General features: G+C 40.6%; 1 protein-coding gene across 1 annotated transcript; it reads right to left on the bottom strand.

Annotated features, from left to right (window-relative positions):
- Positions 1-149: 149 nt before the first annotated feature.
- On the bottom strand, positions 150-22,946 carry si:ch211-57n23.4 (immunoglobulin superfamily DCC subclass member 3). Its single transcript, XM_035183334.2, has 14 exons — positions 22,898-22,946; positions 14,711-15,016; positions 12,105-12,249; positions 11,664-11,794; positions 11,013-11,150; positions 10,748-10,906; positions 4,863-5,028; positions 3,660-3,910; positions 3,381-3,545; positions 2,297-2,485; positions 1,481-1,594; positions 1,028-1,154; positions 776-890; positions 150-317 (listed from the first exon to the last, which is right to left on the bottom strand). Exons 1-14 carry the CDS (start codon positions 22,944-22,946, stop codon positions 243-245), a joined length of 2,130 nt encoding a protein of 709 aa, XP_035039225.2. The 3' UTR covers positions 150-242.
- Between the last annotated feature and the right edge of the window lie 1,253 nt (positions 22,947-24,199).

The following is a 24,199-nucleotide window of genomic DNA, read 5'->3' as shown; positions in this document are numbered from 1 at the left end:
CAATAAAGGCAACAAACAGGCTTTGGTTCAAGGTAGGGGTGGGGAATCGGGGGGAAGTGGCAAAGGACCAGTATCTTAGCTCTGTCACAGTATTCTGTCATAATTTTGTGTAGGTTACTCTTAGGTTATTAGCAGCAGGCTTTGGGGAGACTAAACCTATGACTGGCCTCTATCAAGGGGCAGGAGTGGGGTGGGGTCAGGGGTTTGTGTGGGGGCATTAACGTTGCTACCATTGACCAGTGTTAGCCAGGGCCCATGCCAGGTAAACCTGATGACTGCTGCTCGATGATGACCTGGCACTGCACTGGACAGACCACCTGCTCACAAGAAGAGTCACAACAGCAAGACAGGAGGAGACAGGAGAGAAGAAAGACCCGGGGTCAGACATCATTCAAGTATAGTATTTATATGAGATTTACTCTGTTGAGCCACTGTACCACTGTGAAGAGTACTTTTATTTACTCAACAGTGTGTTCGCTTAAATTACCATATAACAAAAGGACAAATAAAATGGGCTAAAAAGTGATGTCATGTATTGACTCACCAGTGTTGGTGTCATAAACATAGAAAACTGTTGGTGATTACTGGGAGGAAAGATTGGTACATTCTGTGGATATGGTAGCAACAAGCTCAGACCTCAGACGTCTACTTGTCCATTTATGTGTATTTCTTTTATTTACTCAAATAATTAGTTTCAAGTCTACTCAAAGAAAGATAATGAAAGATAAGAAATGTTTGAATAAATTCGAACAAGCTGCATATTCTGAGTGCCTACCTCAGGCACTGACTCCATTCTGGAGCAGTTGGCTTCAGCTTTAGGGTTTCCGATGTGTCCTGTGTTGTTCCTCGGCACAGACCAGCTGTCCTGAGTTCCTTTACTGCAAAAAAAACTGCAAACAGGTTCGGATTACAGATACATATTCTGTTTGACTTTACAGTTTACAACATAGCTGGAGGACAATTCATGTGGGATTATAATTCAGGATTACAATTTAAGCGATAGGATGTAGAGTGCAGTGGGATTTACCTGCGACGGTATCCAAACACGAGAAATAGAACGCAGAAGATGATGCAGGCGGTGCCAATATGGATGCCAATGATGATGCTGCCCAGAGAGGCCTCTCCATCCCTGCACTGACACAGACTGTTCTCTCCTGGAAGCAAACATAACACTAATGTGGAACATGCTACTGATGGAAAAGAGCTAAACTGTTAATCCTACATCTGGCACATACAGAGGGGCTACAAGTCTGAGACCACTTTCAGGACAAAGATTTTAAAAAAGATATTTGGGGAAATCTGTTTTAATCAAAGTTGTATGTTTTTCCCAACATGCAGGTCTCTGATAAAACACGATGAAGTAGGTTGTGAATTAGCAAATGTGGGTTTACTAATTCAAATATGACCATCCTTTGATGTTGCAGGTGTAGTCAGAGCACATGCTGAAAGCTCTTCCTGGACACTCTGTGATCCTACTCACCAGTGTTTTGGTCGCTGGCTCCTTCCTCTCCCAGTGATACCAGTCTCTTGGAACAATCACTCACCCCGTTTCCATTGTAGGCCACCAGTTTGATTTCATACACTGCACCCGGTTCTGAAACAACATAAAATATATGAAATAATATTCAACCACATCATGAAACAGAATATAGAACTAGAAGTAGGACATCACAGGTGTACTTAGATTTGTTACACTGAGGTTGTACTTTGGTTCCTGTATTCTAATGTAGTCTATGACCACTTTGTTTTAGATTATACATAAGATCAAATACCCTACACTTCATAAACGATTTGCATCTTTCGAGAAATTTATAGTAAACAGTTGGGACTGCAAAATAAACTAGAGTTGATTCGTCCTCTCAAACCTGTCACCATACCCAGCGTACGAGCAGACTGACTGACAGACAGACCTGTGGTTACAACAGGCTGCAACACCTTTGCCTTTGATTTTTCAGGAGAGGGCACAGTGCAGCTGGTGTCTTTTCCTGTTCATATTATCTTGTGGGTGACCAGGATCAGTGTGTTGCTATGGTTACAGGTGAGCCCAGAGGAGTCCGTATATAAACAAACACGGTGGATAGACTGTGCTGCAGTTCAGACACGTGAGTGAAATCATGATGGTATGACAGAGTTAAATATTTTATGGTTTAGTCTCTTTCTTTTTCCATATGGGACTCTTTGACTCTGTTGTGTTCTAACCTGCTGTATAGTTCAAACAGATTATTGGGAAAAGGAGCAGAGGATTTTATAATATAATCATATATTCTGATGCAGCTACACACAACCACACACTCACCCATGTTTGAGATGGTGTGGGCATTAATGTGACAGGGCAGCTGGATGGGTCCCTGGAAGTCAGCATTGGGGACCTTGCGGTAGGACAACCTGAAGCCCTCAGCCTTGCCGGCCTTACTGGGCAGCTCCCAGAGGACCTGCACAGCACTGGAATTCACCACCTTGGTGAAGAAGGTGGGAGGGGTTGGCACTGTATAGAGAGCAGAGATAGAAAATAGAGAGGAATGAGAGAATGATACGAACAAACCTAACTGTCCTCCCAGGAGATGATGAAAGACAACTGAACAGAAAAAGCACAAATCAGACAGCGAAAGCTTAAGACATATTTTACAATTGGATCAGTTAACTGCACAACAGTAATTGTTCATAGATAAACAGACTAATAAACTTGATATCATTTTATTGGTTAATTGAATCTGCATTACTGTCATTGCTTCAATGGTTGCATTATGGACACTTTAACCATCAGATGGAAATCACAAAAGGTTTCCAACAGTCTGCAATACTTGGTTTTGTTTGCAGTGCAGGGAAAATTTGTTAAAGAATGCAGAAAAGCACAACATAATTTGGGCAAAAATAACACATCGTACACAAGAAACCCATTTTTAAATCACTAAAGGCTGAGCAGGTCATGATTAGGTACAATATTTCCCACGAGTTTCTATCAACCTTAATACATCAATTTCATACATTACGTATGTTTAAATAGTTACAGTTTGAATCTTCTATCACTGTCATGATAACTAACTCTACAAAACTTTAGCGCTCACTCTGCTGAGGCCTCATATTAAAATTCAATACTCAACACAGAATCATTTTCTAATAGAGTGAAAATCTTAATTATGTTGCAGTTACTCACTGACAGATTTCTTAGTCAATCTAATCCACTTAGATTCCTGTCGGACATGTTAATGTGACTGTTGCACAAGATCATGTGACATATGAGCCTGAATGTTGTCATGTGTAATAATACTCCACATGCTGATGTAGACATGGGTTTAAATTTTTGACCCAGTCATTTAAAAATATGACGGATAGCTTTCTCTGTGATATAAACTATTAATACTTGTGTGTCATGTTCCTACCTCCACCTAGTGTTGTAGCCACCACAGTGTGGGACTGCTGGCTGGCTCCCAGAGGAGAGTAGGCCTTCAGGTAGAGGGAGTAGGTGGTGGCTGGTTCCAGGTTGGTAATGTCATGTTGGAATTTGCCTTTACTTATAGCTTCTTGCAGCTCCAGACTGTCAGGCTCTGAATCACACGCACACATACAGTTAGTTTTTTTTTTATAATCATGTAATATTACTGTCCAATTTGAAGTACAATTGATATTTCACAGTAAACTGTGTGTGTGCTGACACTCACCTCCTGTCTTGCGGATGTGCAGAACATAACCAATGATGCTGTCAGTGATGTCGGAGGGCGGTTGGCTCCATGTTATCTGCAAGGCAATTGTGGACAGGACGCTGACTTTGAAGCCCTGGGGGGCGGCAGGCAGGTCTTTACTCTGGACCACAGCCAAACGTGCGCTGGCCTGGTTGGTCCCGGCACTGTTCTCGGCGATGCACTGGTAAATGGCCTCATCCTCTGAACTGATACGGGTCAGAGCCAGAGTGCTGCACAAACAACCCACAGTTCAGTTCACAACACATCACTTCACTGCTCCTCACCGGTGCTGGAAGAAGTACTCAAACCCCTCACTTAAGTAAAAGTACCAATAAATAATGTAAAATATATATATACCACATCTCATATAAAAGTCTGGCATGAAAAAAATTCCAACTTAATTCAAAGTATTAGCAGAAGAATGTACCATAAGCATTAACATTAAAGTACAGGTTGGGTCAGTTTGACTGATGTATTATGCATGATATCATTACTTGATTAATATTAAAGCATTGATGTATGAGTAGCATGTTATTATTACTGTTGCTGCTGCAGGTGGAGCAGATTTGACCAACTCCAGTTTTATATACAGTTTTATAGGGATGCCTGATAAATCTGAGAGGTCATGAGATGATTCATGGTGGAGGAAAAAGAAAAAAAATTCCATATTCATACTCCAGTGTTGGATTATCACGCCTGCTAGGAACATATTTAAAAATTATAAAGTAAAGTAGAAGACATAAATACGATATTGATAAATCCCTGTGTCTGTATCTATCTCCTGCAGGTAAAGCTGAGCTCACCTCTTCTATCCAGTTTTTTCTCCTACACAGCAATATTGTTTGTTCAAGAGTTAAACGACAATGTCCATTTAACATTGCATATGAACTGTGGGCTGTAATATATGTTCAATTGCAGACCACAAAGAGATCACCAGAAGAGTCCAACAGGCTCAGTAACATATTCTCTGCAGTACTGCCACCATGTGGTAAAACTGTGAAATTCAGAACTGAAAAAAAAGCTCAGTTATATAGTGAGAGTTGACTTACACAGATGTAGTTTTTTACAGAATACCAAAGTCTGCATCTGAGAATGTGACTTCGGCCAAAGTGTCATTGAGCAAGTGACACCCAATTTGCCCCATGGCCGCTGTGCTGGCAGTGTATGAATGGTGTGTGATACCTGTTGTTGTTGGTCAGCTTGACATTGTTTCCAGGCATCAGGACCTTGCCGTTCTTCAGCCAGATGAGGTGAGGCTCTGGAACACCCTGGGCCACACAGCTGAACACAACACTGCCCCCTGCTGGTTTGGACACAGACTGCGGCCACTGCAGGAACTCTGGTGGAGCTGAGTAGGAGCAGAGAGAAAGATGGGATAAGGCACAGACAACAACTAGAATCATTATTAAAAAAACTGGGGCATTGTCTCCTTAAACTCCATCTAGGTATCTATGCATTAATCTATCTATCTATCTATCTATCTATCTATCTATCTATCTATCTATCTATCTATCTATCTATCTATCTATCTATCTATCTATCTATCTATCTATCTATCTATCTATCTATCTATCTATCTATCTATCTATCTGTTTATTTATTTTGAACCATGGTTGAATTAGTATCCTTGGTGAGAACTGGTAACATGGTACAAAGCAGTGAGACTGTTGCTATGGTTACACGCTGTTAAATATACCTTGTTCAGTGATGGTGAACTTTAATTGGTTGCGTTGTCCCCATATATGATTTTAGTGGTATTATTATGACATTATTTCATTTGTAGTTTTAAATGCAAACTGAATTGGCCATCCGATTATCTTCTAAAGTTTAAAGTTTCTGGATTTTCATGAAACCCTTCAAAACTAAAATTAATATAAACAGAGATGCACAGAAAGGTTAAACCTCCATAAATTGCATGTAAAGCATTACATGATGTCAGCTGTGGTCAGCAGTAATGTAAAGTATATGTTTATAGTAAATGACCCCAGTAGGATGTTTGTTCAGTATTCAGTTCCTTCATTTTAATATACATCAGATTATGTGATCTCTGTCTTTGTGTGTGTGTGTGTGTGTGTGTGTGTGTGTGTGTGTGTGTGTGTGTGTGTGTGTGTGTGTGTGTGTGTGTGTGTGGGGGGGGGGGATTCATTATCTAGCTGTCCACCCCTTCATCTGTTCAGTTATCCCACCACCATGTTAGAAGGTGTCAGGTGTCCTCAGCTGACCGTTTATCAACCGATCTATACTCGGTATTGATCAGTGATTCTGTTGACCTTGACTTTCCCTGTGCCTCACACATACATTATTATATCTTATTAGCTCCTATTGTCTGCAGCCTGTTATGGGGGCTTCTGTCCCCTGCTGAGATATTCAATGAACATAGATCGGTTTTCAACATCAATGTTTTATTTTAATCATAAAACTGAGAATCATATTTTGGTCACGTAGTTGTGTCACTCAATTGTCACCCAAGCACAAGTTGAGAAGTATGAGCATTAGATGTACCTAAATAAATACATAAAAGATATATAATATATAATATATATATATAATATAATATATATAATATATAATAATAATATACTATAACAAACAGCAAAAAATATAATACTGTATGATCTGGTCCTATTCTAGACATTGTCGGAGCTTTTTTTATACTGTTGAGTGGTTTAAGAAACAAGAATGCATTATTGACATAATATGTAAGTAAAATCTCAATTCAAACTAAAATTGTACAACATTTTATTTTGTTCACTCTTAACCATCATCTGTACTTGAGCTCATCACTTCTGTAAACGTGGTTTAACTTTTCAGCACAGAATATGAAATGACCTGTTCTCGCATTCTGACTTCCTATTAAAGTGATAATAACCCTTTATTATCATAATTCATACATTTGTGTTAATCTGATAATTGTGACGTATAAATATACAGAGCATTCTATTGATGAAAAACCAAAACTCTGCAGTGAATGAGATATGACGTTTGTGTATTTTTGCCAACACATTTCGGAAAGAAGTAATGTGGCTTAGTGTGTGATACTTTGGTCCTGATTTACATAAAACATGAAGATCTGCAGCTCATCTTGTCTGGAAAACATGTGGACAAAATATTTGATGCAGTTAATGCATTCTCCAAAATGGCTGGTCACCCTTTGAGTGTATCTCTACATGGTGACACCCTGGTTGCCCTCACCCATCCGCTGGGATCCTATCCATCTTCCAGCCCTCCATAATTAACCTTGAGACCACGCCTCCTTTCCCCTCCACCTCCCCGTGTGTCTGCTGTGACTTCAGAACCTCCTCCCTCCCTCCAACTGTTTCCATAGACACACTCTGAATCCTCCTGTCAAGGTCAGGGGTCAGAGGTCAGAGGTTGCCAGTCATTCTTCATCTCCTTTCCCTTTCTCTTTGCATCCCCCTCCTGCACCTTGTGCCCTGAAGTGACCGTCTCTACATGTTGTGCTCTTTGTCCCTCTGGCCATGGTCGTGATCGTGACCACAGAGAAAGACTCTGCTAACCTTCACACTGAAACACAGCCGGCAGCCAGTCTCACTGATCCCCACTGAACTTGACTCCAGATGAAAAATAAAAACATCCACCTTCACTATGAGTCATCTCGCCTCTGTATATTTGAACCTCAAGCTGTTACAACTGTATTGGACGTCATTGCTCTTACTAAAGACTAAGCAAACCAGAGAAAACATTTTCCAATATTAACTATAAACCGTTTATCTTCATGCATCCAAATGCAACCCATTTAAGAGTAAGGTGTTTTTCCATTTCAAAGTACATTTGGTCTATTCTGTCTTTCTAATTTACTGGGGACTCACTAAGGGCTAGTACTAATCACAGGATAATCAGAAATAATTCTGTGGTTGTATGTCACACATTTTTAGTTCAATCTATGGAAATATAAGTTTGTTAAAGAGCAAAAAAAAATTAACTTGTGCACAAATGTAATCACTGGAAGCGTTATTGATTGTTATTTTGGTGTCCATCCCAGTACATGTGTATATAGAGAACTCAACAGTGAAAATGGACTTAGATGATCACACACTTCTGTTTTCTCCCCATGTGACCTCAACACGATACACTGCTATGTGTGCACAATTATTATAGACATTCTTTTTTTTGATACAACTGGATCTACCATGATTCCTTTTTGACATGATCTATCAATAGGATCTAGTTTTGGATGCTCCACTGCAGAATAATGAGGACGCTTTAACCACATTGTGGGTGGTCATGTTACCAGATGACCAAAGCATAAAGGGCTTTGTTCTCTCCCAACCCCAAAACCAGAGCAAACTGATCAATAAATTAATGAATATATTAGAGATCAGTGCCTCCTCTCCTCCCATACACCTGAGACACTGCCAATCACTGAGTGTGTGACAGCAGCAAGTATTGATTGATATGGTCAGATAAACCTGGGATTGAAGGAAAGCTGAATTACGAATATGAATGCAGATTGATGTCACTGAGATTAAAAGACATCTAATATAATAAGCTTCAGTCCATTCTTTTTGTCTTTGATTCATATTTCAGGGCTGTGGTTCAGGTGGTCGAGAAGCACTACAGTATACTGTGTGTGGGAGTATTGTGTGAATGTGTGTGTGAATGGGTGAATGTGACTTGTAAAGCACTTGGAATTGTCGTGAGAATTACTCAGTCAGTAAGTCATAATTGTAGAGGATGCACAATAAAATGTCCTCCGAGCCCACTGTCAGCTCTCTGAGATTAAAATCAGGAAACAGCGGAGTCAACGTCAACAGAAGAAATGTGTGGATTTGGATGATTTTTTCCAGTTTAATATAAATCATTACCTAATTAATATAATGTATATTATATTTTAAATTCAGACCGAAACCGTTCTACCTGTAACTCTGATGACTCATTACATTACATTTCACATTGTTATGTTTGTGCAATGTTATGCTTTGATCAGTGGTGAGTGTTACTGTTGTACATATTAATGCAATTGTATGTAATTTACAGTAATTAGAATGTGATTTAGTTTCCCTGTTTCCTACAAATACCCCAAATATGAGTTCATGGATTACCACTTAAAGGTTCCTATGGGTGCATGTTTATTAACAGTGGAAAAATACAAATACCTCAATGACGAAACACACCTTTAACTTCTTATCTTATCTTATAACATGTGTGATTGGTATTGATGGATTAAGATACAAGCACCATTAATTCCCTCACCACTCATCTTCACTGTATCTCTGTCTGTACACACTGGGTGTGTTTGTGGACACGTACAATGTATGTTTTTAGCATTTGTAGCAAATCAGGTTTCACTCCCATGACTTACAGGAACATATTTCATCGTACAGAGAAACCAGGGACGCTCCATAATTCTGCAAGCTGCTAACTGAGCTGGTTTCAGGACAGCCAGTTAAGACACAGCAAATGACAGTGAGAAATGTAAGTAGCCTGAGTATATGGACATCTACAGGATGATGGATGAGTCCATGTCATAGAGAGCTACCACCCCCACCCCCACACACACACTCACACCCACACACATAGCTGGTCACTGGTGTTAGCCTTTTTTTGTGAGAAAGGAACTGGAAGGGGTGTGCATATGTGCAAAGAAGGTGGGGAGGGGTCTCCCACCATCAGTGTCACCACACAACAAACATAGGCTCCCAGCCTCCACCCCCACTAAACAGCCAGGGGCAAAGGTGAGAAGACAGCTCTGGTATTGACCCTTTCCGCCCGCTCCCCTCACCACCACTGCCAGTTAATACGGTCAATTGCACACACACACACACACACACACGCACGCAGGATACTATATGTCACAGAGGTCCAGCAAATTCAGACAATTAAACAAAGGCTGCAACAATGGCTGCACATTTGCCAGAGCATCTGTTTCTTTTTCTGTGTGATTATGTGACAATCTTCACGTTTATGTAAAATTTTCAATTTATTAGCCTTGCTTTGTCAAAAGGGAAAATAGTTCTTCTAACAACTTAAAGGCATTATAGAACATTTCTCCTGTCTTTCTTTTATATTGTGTTGACAGGTTAAAGAAGCTGCTGTAAATTCAGAAACTCAGTAGTGAAAATTATCTTTACAAACAAGACAGTGTGTAACTGAGACATCTTCAGACTTGTTGGTGGGCTAAACTCATCTTCCTGTTTCTATTACTGTACCATGGCAGTAGCCGGAGCAATGAGATCCCAAGCTCCGGAAATGTTGGGTCTTACTAAGCTTTACATCCTTCTCTCACACGTACGATAGTGTCTTTCAGGTTACTCCTGATATTTAATAGTCTCAGCACTATAAATTCACAGTTTTTTTACTATGACTATGTTTAAGTAAAATGTAGTGATTCTTCATTTCTTCACCGGAGAAATATCCCTCTTAAAGAATTGGTGTCAGACCATACTAAAGGTTCAGGCTACATCCATACTATTGCGTTTTCTAACTAAAACCCTCTCTGTCGACACAAGCATTTTGGCTCCATATCAGTTTTAATCCCCGTCCATACTAACAAGCCTGAAAACACACATCACATGACCGCTCACGTACACTGGGCATGTGCGTGCCGGTGTAAACAGGCTCCATTTGATTGTTAGTTGCAGAAAGAGCTAGACTACAAATGAGAGGCTGGAATGGCAAAATGGCATCTCCTACCCATGCAAGCAACTGTGTCATTGTAAGATACTGCTCACATACTTCTTAGTTTTATCAGCTCTAAAGCTCCGGAGTAGTGTGGACACCAGGCATATCCCTAGCAGAATTGATGCATTTTCAAAGTATAACGTAGTAGAATGAATGTGGATTAAATTTCCAGAAGAAAGACCAGTTACAGGTATAAAGTTTGATCCATATGATGGTAAGATGAAATGTTGACACATGTTTTTTTATCTTTGCCAATAATTTGTGGAAATTCATAATCTCTGCATTTCTGAACTGCTGGTTATTGCTGTGTAAAAGTGTTCCTTGCCAACAAAACACCTCATCTCTAAAGTTAGATACCACAGAATGTGTGGCCACAGTCGAGCCAAAAGAGAAATATTTGTGCAGTGGTCTCTGTTGGTCCTCACCTTGCACCACGAGTCGGCCGAGTGCTGTGCGTCTCATTCTGGTGCCAGGCCGATTGGCAGCACACACATACACACCAGAGTGTTGCAAGGACACATCTGAGATCATCAGGTTCCCCGTACCCAGAACCTGGATACCCTCCACCCCAATGGAGCGTCCATCTGATGGACACAGAAATAGAGAGATGGTTTGTGAGTTAAAAGTTAAGGCATGCTGATGCAATTAAATAATCCTCCTCCCACCATATAAATGTGATTAAAGTGGTACCTAGCCTGCTCCAGGAAACTATGGGCTTTGGGTTTCCAGTGGCTATGCACTCCAAGATGGCCGTCTGATGGACAGTGATGGTTAGATTCTGAGGTCCTGACAAGATGAATGGCTCCTTGTAGATTCTGGGAGCTCCACCTGCAAAGAAGAGGGAAGAACCAGAGTGAATGTGGATTCAATGAAAAATAAACAGGCACAAAGATGATGAATAGTATGGTGCTGCAGTCTGTGTTCAACCATTCTACTTTCACACTGTGTCACACAGCATGTGTGCATTGCATGTCCCTTGGACTGAATCAGATCTTTCTAAACAAGTGATTAAGGTTTTATTACCATATCACTACATTATTTGACATTAACATTTAGATGGGTTTTATTGTGTACCATTTGTGTCAATCTGCAGTATATAAACCAGCTGACTTGCCTGTTGGACCTTTCCCTCATACCAAACTTTAAAAAAATGTATATATAAAAACTTGTCAGCTCTGGTGATTTGATATAATCTGGTTTTTCGATGTAACAGCCAGAATGTTGAGGAATCTGGGGTGTACTACAGTGAAGAATGATGTGAGTAGAGCGCTTAAACTTGTTCACTCCAAAGACTCTTCTCTGACCACTTGTATGTAACATGCTTCATCTGTGTCCACCTACCAGTGACATTGAGAATGGCCTCATGGCTGTAGCGAGTATTGGCCGGGTTGGTGGCGACACATCGGAAAATCCCAGCGTCCGCCTGCCTCACACCTGTCACCTGGAGAATACCCATTGGCAGCAGAGTGTACCTGGACAGGGAGGGGAGGTCAGTGTGCAGGTGAGGCACTTAAGTATTTGAATTCATGACTTTCCAAATTTCTAAAGTGAGCTCATTGTGGGGCTCAGGAGAAATGCTTCGATCACACTTTTTTGGCAGAGAGGTAGTGAATGTACAGCTCACAACATCATTAGCATAGTTAGCATGCATTAGCTCTGAGGGAAAATTGTGCTTGTTTACGTGGAGGTTGCTTTCACCCTGAACATCCCAGGGTAAAGCCCTAACATACCTATAGTCCAGTGCAGAGTTCCACACTGTAGTGTATGTGTGCATGGTGTTACCTGTTGTCAGTGGTGTTGAGTGTTACTCTGTCTCTCTCCCAGGTGATCTTGGCCTCAGGTACCCCATTAATCTGACACTGGAAACGAGCAACGCTTCCCTCATCCACCGCCATGGACACAGGGTGGGTGTGGAACTTAGGAAGAGCTAAAGAGTAGACCACACAAAGATCAGCTTCAGTTGGGAAAATACTGCACATGGATATTGTAACGAAACAGAAAGGACCAACTCTACTCACAAAGATCATTCCACTAGTGGTAGTTGGCACAATTAAGCCTGTAAAAAACATCTGTTTGAGGTCTTCTCTGACTCTGGAGGAGCTTTGTCATCTCTAGGAAAATTACCCCAATGACATGATCAAATTCAAATGAAATTTGATCTGTTTAGCCCATATTCACAAATCACAATTTCTCTCCTAGAATGTGAGACATCCTCTGCCCCTTAACCCTCAATTAGAACATGATATCATTACAGTTATTTTGTTTTCATTTCAGTTTGGCTACAGATTTATAATAGAAGCTCTGCCTGACACACTGTGGTTGTGGAGCTTTAGGACCTATACGTTTTGCAGAAGGTCGAACAAAAACATGCATGCAAAAGGGATCCAGTGCTTTTGGAGCTTGACCTTCAAAGGGGACTAAATTCTTGGCTGTGCTTCTACAATTTTGATCATTTTAACAACTCTGTCCTAAACACTGTCCTATGGAGAAATACACATTTAAATCAATGAGCAGGAATCAATGAGCTCTTTGAAAAAAGTGGCAAACTGTATCTGCAGATTCAGTTTCCTGACATTAACCATGCTGGTGTAAACTACGAGGAGTGTGTAAAATCTGTTAGCAGTGACACCTTCAAAGTAAGGATCTTCTAACATGTTCATGTTAATTCATCCATGTAGTTTACATCTGTCAGGGCTCTGCATTTAATGGAATACAACTAAAGAGTGTGGTTGAGTTGATTAGTAGATTCTATCTCGCCAGGGTTTTAATTGTGGAGCCATTAAATTACATTTCTCTTTCTCCACTTTTCTGTCCTGGTTTTTTCCACCTATGCTGAATAGGACAAATGTGGAAAGTGATTTTCCATCAGTCTTTTGTTCTTATGCCAGCTGTCACTGCTATAAAGTATTTAGATAGAAAAAGAACAATCTGAGAGTAAACACAGAGGAGAACAGAGATCCGCCCATTGTTCCATGGCTCATTGAAGGGTTTGTGCAGACAGATTCTCAAAACATGATTGAATGACCAGCACATATAAATCATAAAAGTTACACACCCACACACACACACACACATACAAATTCCAAATAACTGGCGGCCATAATCAATAAGGGCGTACAATACAGATGGGTGGTCTGCAAATAATAGAGCATCACCATGGCAACTCATTGCACTGAAGTAAGATCACTTCAAGGTACCAATAATTCTCCTGGATTACCCATAAACTCCTAGTGTTATTAATCTGAGTGAAGGAGTGGGGGTGGTGAGGAGAGCTTGTACACTTTAGTAGCCTAGTGCTGGTGTGTGTTTTAGTGTGTGTTCAGCATATTTAACCATGTACAGTAACGTACCGACTGTAACTTATTGCTTTTCCATAATGAGAAGCTGATGTTTGTATCTGGGCACCTGTTCCCTATGACAACCACGGATCAGACGCTGGGTGGGGGATGGTTTGCCGAGTATAATGCAGAGTTGTTCACCATGTGAAACATCATTTATAACAAATACGATGGGATGTTTCAAGAGAGAAAAGGCAACATGCAGTGGCAGCCTGTGGGGCATCCACTGCTCTCAGTGGAGCCTTACAGCATGTGGATAACAGGGATATGCTTTACGTTTTCTTCAAGTGAGTTCGAGAGCAGGAGTCACATAACAATAAAGAGAGATTGCTGGCTTTCTAAGGTTACTGCTTACTGCTTTTTGTTACAAATTGAATTCTATAGTTATAATCACAAAATATATTCATTGTGTACTATATGAGTTATATTTTGTTGGTATTTTCCGGTATTGATATGTACTATTATGTATAACACAGTGACTACCTGTTGGCCAATAAATAGTCAATTAGTCAATTCAGGATTTCTCCACCAATATCTGGCTAGCCCTGTGGAGAAGGCACAGAGGGGGAGATTTAGAGAGAATATCATTTAAAACTGATAATAAACTTTGATATCTAGTAATCATATATGCATGATCTGAATAACAAATACATTTGTATTTTTTGTCTCACCAACAAGGGTGTGTGTTGGGAGACTCATGACCTCAGTATTTCCTAAATCCTGAAAATGTTGATTATTATGATGGACATCAATTAATAGACTTAATAGAAAACTGCCTGATTACACAAAAGGATTAGTATGATCTGATCTGAAAGATTATCTCAAAACTGTAGCAGCAGGAACTTATGATATACTGTAGGTCGATGTGGTATTGAACAAAAAGCACTTCTTGCCTCTCCTGGATCATGGTGAGCGAATCAGGGAATAAGCAGTGACATTTTTTCTTCCCATCTCTGAGCATTAATTACCCTTTTCCAAAGCCCATGTATTTGCATGTCACAAGAATTATACAGTTATATATTGTGTTGTGCTGCACTGTCAGACACTTACATGACAAGAGGACTTTGGCTTTGCGGCTGACCAGCATGCCATAGCGATTTTGGGCAGCACAGTCGTACTCGCCCATATCCGCATCGCTCCCCTCTCTGCGTTTCTGGAAGCTCTGGATGAACAGTGTGCCATTCGCCAGCACCTGAACCCGTGGACTCGTGGGTATAGGCACACTGTTTTTACGCCACGTCACCATGATCGGTTCCTCACCCTGCACCCCACAGTCCAGCATTAGAGGCTGATCTCTTACTGCAATCACATCACTGGGCTCCAGCAGGAAAGAGAGTTCTGAGGCCAGACAGCCACCTGCAGACAGGAGACAGAGACAGACGGGTTATCAGAGAGAGGTTAAGAGCTTGATTAAAATGATCACATGTACATCCACAGAGGACCTTTCAAATTACACTTTAGTGGTGGGAACCCCTCTTACTCTCACTCCTGTGTCAAAATGCTTCTTCAAAATAGCAAGTTTTCAGCTAACATATGATTTAGAAAGACAATTAATCTTAGACACCTTTTTGATCAAAATATTGGGAAAGGTACAGTGTCTGAAATGTCACAAGCAAACTTGGATCTTTATTAAAGGGTCAGTGTGTACAATTTTGTGACATCTAGTGGTTGGTAGAAGTTGCATGTTTCCGCTGAATACCCCTCACTTTATCCTCTACTTCCAATATGAAAGAGAACCTGTGGTAGCCTTCAGTTGTCATAAAAACTCAAAAGGTGTTAAGTTTGTCCAGTCTGGGCTGCTGTAAAAAACATGGCGGCCACCGTAGAGAGGACCCGCTGCTGATGTAAATACAGTATAAAGCATTTAAATATAAAAGGCCCATTCTAGGGTAAAGAAAACAACAATTTCGTACAATTTACTCAATTACACACTAACAAAAACATCACTAGGGTTATTTTAAATGGAATTTCTGCCAATAGATCCCTTCCACCTAAATCTTGCACACTGAACCTTAAGTTTTTAACAGATTGCCAGGATTCTTTCTGTATTTTCAGGACAGCTCATAAACATGGCTTGTAAACAAATGACTTCTAACTGAACTTGATGCAAATGTCATAGTTGGCATGAGTGCACATTTCATGTTAATGTGGAATGACTTATTCGTGGGAGAGCAACCTTGAACTGTTGAGGTTTTTGTCAAGACATCGAAAAAAATTATGGTGGATCATAAAAATTCAACCGCTCAAACACACAAACATCCCATGGTACCACAGACAATAGCATGGCCATCTTGGTCAAACACCAAGCATCGGGGAAGTCTTCACCAGTTTGTCCTCACTCAATACCAAAAATCATCTAATTTGATTGATGCTGCATTTGATTTTGAAGCCTATAATTCTTTCACTGAAGAAGAGCCTCAATGGAGGCTGAATACCAGCAAACCATCTTGACAGAGAGGGAAACGACAATGGCCAAGCTGGAGCGAAGAAGACTGGCAAGGGTTGCAGAGGTCAAGTTAAGAGAGCCTCCATTGAAGCCGGGACCATTTGTGACAATAGTATTGTGACAATGCTTATTTGCACCCAATCCCCAGTAACCTCTGTAAAATCTCCTATCAGCCACCATGCACCCAAGGGCACCATCTGCCCTTCTTATGCATCCCCCGACCCCTCCCTTCTCTTCCAACCCTTTCAGATCCATCTCTGAGGTGACTTTCCCATGCCACCAGACCTCTCTTTGTCACCCTTGTCCCCACTCCTCCATGACCTTGGTGACGTTCCCAGTCTTCCCTGTTTTCTTTCAGTCTTTTCTGGTGCTAATGCTCTCATATGCAAAGAGCCTTGAACCCTGGCATCCACCACTTTCCTCCCCAGCTGTGAAGCAGTAACAATGCATTTGCACTTGAACCTGGACAATCACTGTCGCTACGGAGTCCTGCATCTGTTCAGACACATATACCCTGTCCTGCCACACAAACAGCATTTATTGTTGTCCAGACACCATCAAGCACAACATCCCACAAATGAACTTGACTTCAGATGTTTTCTGTCTTTCTATTCCCAGTTAAGTTCAGTTCCACTGTGGAGACCAGATGAGGCTGGTTGATGTTCAGTTACTAATGTATTGAACATAATTGTCCGGATACATTTATATTCCCACTGATTTTTTATTTTTTATTATAACCAAAATACATAAAAGTTTGTTTAGCCTGCATGGTACCTGGTAACTAGGATTGTGGAGGTAGAAACCTCAGGGATAAAAACTAAACTACATCTGCATGGATACAGAGCTAAGTAAGAAAATATGGTTCCGTTAAACCCACATTTAAAATTGTAACTAGATTCCACCAACTTCAGCACATGCAAATGATGTAGATCAGTAGATAAAATCCCCCCTCACTAGTTACATTGAGCAGAAATGCTTTCTTCTGAGGTGTGGACCCAAAAGAAAGTATGGACCGAGGTATCAAAGCATCTACAAACCACAGAGATGGTTATAATCTATAATAATAATATAGTTTCTCTGGAACTGAGCATGTTGATAGCTCTAGGTTGAAAGGTAACTGATGCAATGACTCTGAGTCTATCAAATTATAGTCACTTAACATACAGCAGAGCTGTTCCCTGTGCTTATGTTCTGTAATTGGCATTACTGAAGTGTTACATGAAGACATTAGCATGTCCTCCTTCTAATGGAACCCCTACCCTTCCACCACCAGCAGATGCAGCCAGCAGAAGGGATTGTGGGTCTACTGGTCAGCTGTGTCTGGACAGGCTGATAGAACCCTGCAGCCCCTGAGCCTCCCCTTCCTCAGGCTTAGTAATGAAATCCAGGGCTCCCAAGGGGGGACTTGCATTGCATTATGTGGCCATGATTATCAAACACACAGTGTTGGTAACTATAAGGCCTAAAAGGCCAGAGATAATGTGGCATGTAGTACGCACAGGATAGAGTGACCACTCATGCAAAATGATAATCTAGGGTTTAGATGATCTCAAGTCTCAATTATGACTAAACATCAGAATAACACAACTCAACATACGGTAATGTAGCTAAGAGAAGGTAATATGAATTATCATAACACAACTTAAGGAGGCACAAAGAAGGTAATGTAGCACAATCTAAAGGACACCTCTTACTACTGCAACATTTGGTTGGAGTAAAGTGTTTGTTTCTGAAGACGTTCTCTTTATATTTGCACCAGTGGATTGTATCATCATATACTATTCCAAGAACCTAACTATCAGAGAATGGAGTTACAAGTGCATTAAAGACACAATTAATTTACTCCTTTTAAACAGCAATAATCTCATAATTTATAACTTATAATGCACATTTTGTTGACACTGTATCAGAGAACAGTCAATTCAACATTTTTAGTCTTGGGTGGCTTTCTGTACAATGTAGTATATAATAACATATCAATGGGCTGTTTCACCAGTAGGACTATCTTTATCTACCTGTATTAGATCACATTATATTGTACAGGTGCACCATATAAGCTCAATACCAGTTTTGAGCTAACCTGTGATATTTGTGCCCCAACACATTGCATTGCCATATAATCAGTCCCCTGTCTTGTTTCTAGACTGAAAGCTCAAATTCCAAATGATTCTCTCCATCAAGATGAATGATGGAAGAGAACAGTGTAAAAACCAAAGGATGTTAGACAACAACCTTTAAGGCAACTTCAGACTGGAGGAGTTAAATATATTCTATACAAGTTCCAACAAGCTGAAACTGCATGGGGTGTGATTAAGTGCATAGCATTGGAGATTGAATCATTTTCACTATAGGGGTAGGACTATAATGAGATTTTTTTGAGAGGAGGGGGTTGTCCAGAAACCCCCACAATAGCACCATGTGCTTGCAACCCCGAGCCCCTCAGAGGTCATGGGAGAGTCAGAGGTGCGGAGGGTGGATGTGTAGATGAGGGGGTGAGGGGTGGGAAGGGTAGTTTGTGTCCAGTCTGTGGTACTATCCCAGCCCTCCACTGCTATTGTTCAGTGAGACTACTGCACCTGAACTTCACAGGCTTCTGTCCAGCCCCCATAAAAAAGGGACAGAGAAAGAGAAATGGTGTAGATGACCATATAAGAATCTTCTCATCAATATCTTTGCTCTCCTCTCTCGTCATTTCTGTTCTATGGACAGCTTGGTAGCAATGCAGAGATTTGAGACAGGACTGACAACTAGAATGAAGTAGTGCAATATCTCACAACCCTTTTATAATGGGCCAGAGAATAGGCTTGAAAAGGTTAGGCTTGGAGGGTCATATTTAATAGATTTACTGCCCCCCTTTATAAATACCCTTTACATATTAACAAATCCAAGCTAATTCAATTTTTTTATTATGTACTGTATCAAATATTCTAACATTCCCCCTTCTTTTATTCCCTTGCCAATGTCCTTTTCCTCTATTATTTGTGTTTTCAGAGGAAAAAGTTTATGATTGAATGTGCACTTAAAAGTTTGGGCAGGAAAATGGGAATATTTGGGCAGACATAAAACCAACAGCCCCAATGCTTCCTCCTTTGTCCTCCAAGTACATGTATTGGGAACCTTTTTCTGATCAAGAACCATTTCAATACTTACAACATACAAGGGCCAAGTTTGAACACATCACACTATCCTCTCTAATGTGATGGCTGGAACTGCATCTCTTTGGTGAAGTCTTGGTGATGATGATGCTAACAGCTGGTTTTGGACAAAATAAATTCCCATTCCATCTTGAGGAGAGTCATGCATGACTTGTAAAGACTTTTCCTCCCTCATGTCAACCTCAGCAGTGATCCCTCACACACTGAAGTTCAGTATTTGTTATGTCACAGGCCAGAGAGAAAAAAATGAACATTTCTCGTGTGTTCTTGTGTTTCTGTGTTTTATTTTCAATAATACATTCTCTGACAGTTCTGCAAGATAAACAGAAATTTTGCTCACCCATCAACGTGCCTGTGAAACACTGTCTCTGTCAGAATCACTTCAAGCACATCACCACAAACTACACACTGGTTTATCTTGTACTTTAGCGAAAAATAATTGTTTGCTCATTTCATTGCATTCCCCTTGATTGTGACCTTTTTTAAAAGCAGAAAATTAAATTATATCATGATATTTGTTTATATATAAATCTCTCTTATCTCTCTTCATACACTGATGCTGTGAATGGGCCCAGGACATCCCATCTGCATGGCATAGGGGGGGTTGATTTGTAATGGTCAGTACAGATTGAATAACCCTGACCAAACACAGGAGTCCCCATTTACAATGTGGATCAATAATCAATAATCTCCAGTCTCCAATCTCCAGTTACTGTGATTGTTCTGCAGTTTTAATCAGTGAGGGAGGAATGAGCTGACTGAGTAGGACTTCACAAAACAGAAGCTAGTGGCATCAGATACAGAGTGGAGAAGTGAGCAGCCAGGTGATGTGGTAAATCGGACTGGTCAGAGACAGAGTGGCTGCAGGGTCACTGGAGGTCACATTGGATAAATGAGACTGTAATCTAATAGGACAATAACAGTAGTAGAGAGAGAGAGATGTCAACCATTAGGGACGGTTTCCACAGTTATATTACTAATTCATTAGTTTTCATCCCCATTTGCCACTTAACTTAAATAACATCAACAATTAAAAAGATAGTTTTTTGGGGGGCTAGGGGTTAGTTGTGGTGATTGCTGTGTTGGTCATAGCAACATTGCATTTAATTTTCTTCTTATACAATTTGTCATCTAGAGAGGGTGTTCAGTCATTGTGGTCACTGCTGCTCCTGCTAAGTGTTCCTATTCTGTTCACTCTGAGAAAAACAACTTGAATGTTTTTTACAAAACCAAGTGTTTGTGTAAAATTCAATATGTCTCTAAAGACTTACCAATTGAGTTGTGATTACATATGGCTATGGGAGATTACAAATAGATGCATTGAGACTGATACTGCTCTTTGGCCTTTTATATATACGGTTAAGGACACTTTATAGAAATAACATCGGCTGCTGTGCAGGTGTTTGTGGGTATCTTTTTCATTTGTTTGCCATTACAAAGTAACAATCCTTTTTGGAGTAATCTTTTAATTAGAAGAATGAACTACTACTGAAGTACTATTAATTGCCATTAATTTAAGAAAATCATATTTTATCATTAAATATGTCAACTCAGGGAGTACATACTATTTTCAGCCCAACATTACAGAGAAGGTTTTTACAAAAACTATAAAAGTTGTGATGGATGGTAGTCTGATGGTTTTGGTGCGTTTTGATGGTCAAACAAATGATGATCGTGCACATAGACTTATTGTGCTGGAAATGTACTGGTCATGATCATACTATAACTATTGGTAAAACAGATGACCAGCTTTATATTTATACACGTGGACATATCCATCCTGTCTGGTAGGAGAATAAGCATTAAGGCTTGTACAAATCCAGTGGTGAACAGTTTTGAAAGATGTTAAATTGACTCATTAAGGTTCAATGCATTCAAGCAGTATGTGCTTGTCAGCACCTCATATAGTCAGCTCAGTGTTGGATGAGGGCCCTCTACAAAATGTCACGTCAGCTTCATAATCATATCTCTGCATGTTTTGAATCCTGTTAGCTTTGGCCTAAACTCTCTACAGATTGAGACATTAGCCTGCTTTCATTCACACTGCAGGGAATGCCAGTCACCACAGGCCCTTTGTGTCCCCGCTGTAGATGAGACCAAGGGGTCTTTCTGCTGGCCTATTCCATCATGGGCACTGTGTATGTGTGTGTGTGAGGTCAGTATGTGTGGGTTGGGGGTTGTTGAGGACACGGTCATGGGCAGCTGTCGGGGGGATTACCTTTTACACTTATATCTTTAATAAGGTCTCAATCTAAGCGCCGACTGAGGGCAGTGTTATGTAGATGAGGGTGCGAGGGTCAGGTCAGGCTTCAGGGAGGAGGGGTTAGGGTAGGGGGGTGGTTATTGTGTCCCTGGTCTGCCCCTCCCCAGACTGCTCCACTGACCATGATGACTCAGAGCCCTACCCCCTCCAAGAGGTTAGAGGTCACTGACTCTAACCCCTCACTGCTGTCTGACCTAAACACAGAGCCACCGACACCGTCTGCTCTGCTTTCCCCTAATGCAAAGCTGCTTGGTTGTCTCTTGAATAAAAGATTTTTGTTGCCATCTAAATCTGTGGTTATTTCGAAGGTTATGTGATGATCATTAATTATTAAAACTGGAAAGATAACATTCTGATGTAAACCATTACTGCAGGTAAAATCTTAAGTGAAGGCCAAATTACAAACAGTTTCTGAAGTTTTGATTTGCACTTCACAGTCTTCCTTGGATGCGGCCTGTTTAAATAAAATTTCCAGAAGTCATTGAGTGGACCTTGATTTCATTTTTGATATTTGTACTACTCCTTCTTGACTACCTAGCTCAGGTAAACTGTGTTGATAACCGTTTGAATTGCCAATTGGATTATTTAATATTTATGCAAGTTAAATTGTTAATACTTATGACAACTTCATATTCATATATATATTTTTAGACCACCCCCATCCCCTGGCCAAGTTAACAAATATTCTTTAGTGCTTGAGCTTTAAATGGACTTTGATGTATGTTTGCATTTTTATCCCAATTTGTGTTGAGTGTTCATTCTTGATCTTAGAAATAGTCAACTGATGATAAATTCTTATCATTTGGTCCACTTCATCAAGCTTGCCTTCGAGGAAGGCCCCGAGATGTGCCTGAAAGCTCAGGAAAGACTTATTGGAATTAGGGTTGTGGTAAGCTAAAGTTAATACCTAGAAATTGACCAACACTTTGAGTTTGCATTTTGTGCATATTTATGCAGTGATAATCAATTCACACCCATGTAAATATTAACAAAAGCTTGCATCTGGACTAAGATGACTCATCCATTCTTTGTTGATAATTTGTGAAATATTAATTAGAACAGAGTAGAAACCACAACAATTCAAGAATTATGATACAGTCATAACAAGCACTGGCGGGAACAGAGAGAAGATTAAACTTAGTGGCAGGTTTTATAGAGAGCAGTAATGAGGGAGCTGTTGTTGGTGATGGTTATGGATTTCAGTTTGAAAAAGTGTTGCAGCTGACTGAAAGTCAAAGTCAAAGCTGGAACAGTACAGGCTCCAGCAGCATCGTCTGCTCTCTGAACTTGATCCGTGTTCATTCAGCTCCCATCCTACACTCATACACATGAACTAAGCTACACTGTGAATTTAAAATCCAAACTGTACTTACCGAGACAGTAGAAGGATGCCAGGCAGATGAGAAGGAGTCTTGGTTTCATTTTGGTTTTCTTCAGTCCAGCTGTCAGGATGTTAAAGCTTCTTACCCGTCGAACCCTCAAAAATCAGAACACATCGATATGAAAGTAATCCAAATCCAAGATGTTTTATTCTGTATCCTCCAACTATGTATCTTCTTTGGTAAAAAAGCTTTAAAAAAAATATAGCTTTTAATAAAGCATTGCAATTCTTTAGATTCCCCGGTCCAGCGTTTGGCCCACAGAAGGCTGCTGGTCATGTCCAAAGCTATTCTGAGAATAGAATGAGGAAGACACCTCGGCCAGCACGGACTCATTAGTTATTTAGCTTCATTGTTGTCAGTGAATAGACACTGATATAGCAGCTTTCACCGTCCTCTAGCAGGTTACTCTCCTATGAACCAATCACAGCCTTGGAGTGATTGAGGGGTGGTAGCTCAGCCTGCGAGGCACAATTGATATTCATTTAAACAGGGGGATGCTGGCCAACTGCTCTGCTCCCATCACCCCATCCCAGTGCTTGATGGCCCAGCTGTGGCCTGAGCTGGACATACTGATCCCAGCCAGGCTGAAGGAGTGCCCTCTGACCCTGAGCAGATTTCAGTCAAAATAAAGACTGCACATAACCACCAAATTCACATGAAATGCTATCCTTAACAAAACTCAACTTTGGGAGAAGAGCAGACTGACACATTTTCCACTGTTTAGAAATCACTATAATGTTAAAGTTCTGAGTTCGTGTTTTCTACAAACACATAAGGTTAAAAGTCAATCACTTTATATACCAGTTCAGCATCACAGTAACTAAGGGTAAGGTGGAAGTTTGGTGCAGAGGCCAAGGTATAGTGGATGGGTAAGTAGTGCATCTTATTTTGCTGTAGTGTTTGTGTCCTGCAACAGGCCGGCAAATTATGTTTTCTTTTTTACTAATTACAACCACAATCTTTCTGCTCACATGTGTTTTAGTTTAACACTATAAAACCCGATGAATTACGTGATCGTAATGGTGGATCCTGTATGGCGGATTCTGTATCGTGCTGTCTGATCGTGATAATAATGGTGGATCCTGTATCGTGTTGGCATCTGATAGTGGTGGTGGACCATGATTGAGGTGGCAGCTGATGGTGGATCCTGATGGCGGCAGGGGACAATGATTGTGGACTATAGTGGCATCCGATCGTGATGGTGGATCATGATCGTGGTGGCTGCTGACCATGGACTATGATTACAACAACACTGCTTGATATACAATATTTCTCCTCAGATACTCGACCATT

This window comes from Hippoglossus stenolepis, chromosome 17 (assembly GCF_022539355.2).
Source record: "Hippoglossus stenolepis isolate QCI-W04-F060 chromosome 17, HSTE1.2, whole genome shotgun sequence".
Classification (NCBI taxonomy): Eukaryota; Metazoa; Chordata; class Actinopteri; order Pleuronectiformes; family Pleuronectidae; genus Hippoglossus; species Hippoglossus stenolepis.
This window is presented reverse-complemented; position numbering and strand designations above follow the sequence as displayed.

Bases quoted from the DNA above. Each gene is read 5' to 3' on its own strand.
- si:ch211-57n23.4 (XM_035183334.2), bottom strand. From the start codon at position 22,946: ATGAAACCAAGACTCCTTCTCATCTGCCTGGCATCCTTCTACTGTCTC. The intron at 12,250-14,710 runs GTAAGTGTCTGA...TCTACTCTTTAG, and splicing joins AGCCAAAGTCCTCTTGTCAT to CTCTTCCTAAGTTCCACACC. The intron at 1,595-2,296 runs GTGAGTGTGTGG...ATGTTGTTTCAG, and splicing joins CCACACCATCTCAAACATGG to AACCGGGTGCAGTGTATGAA.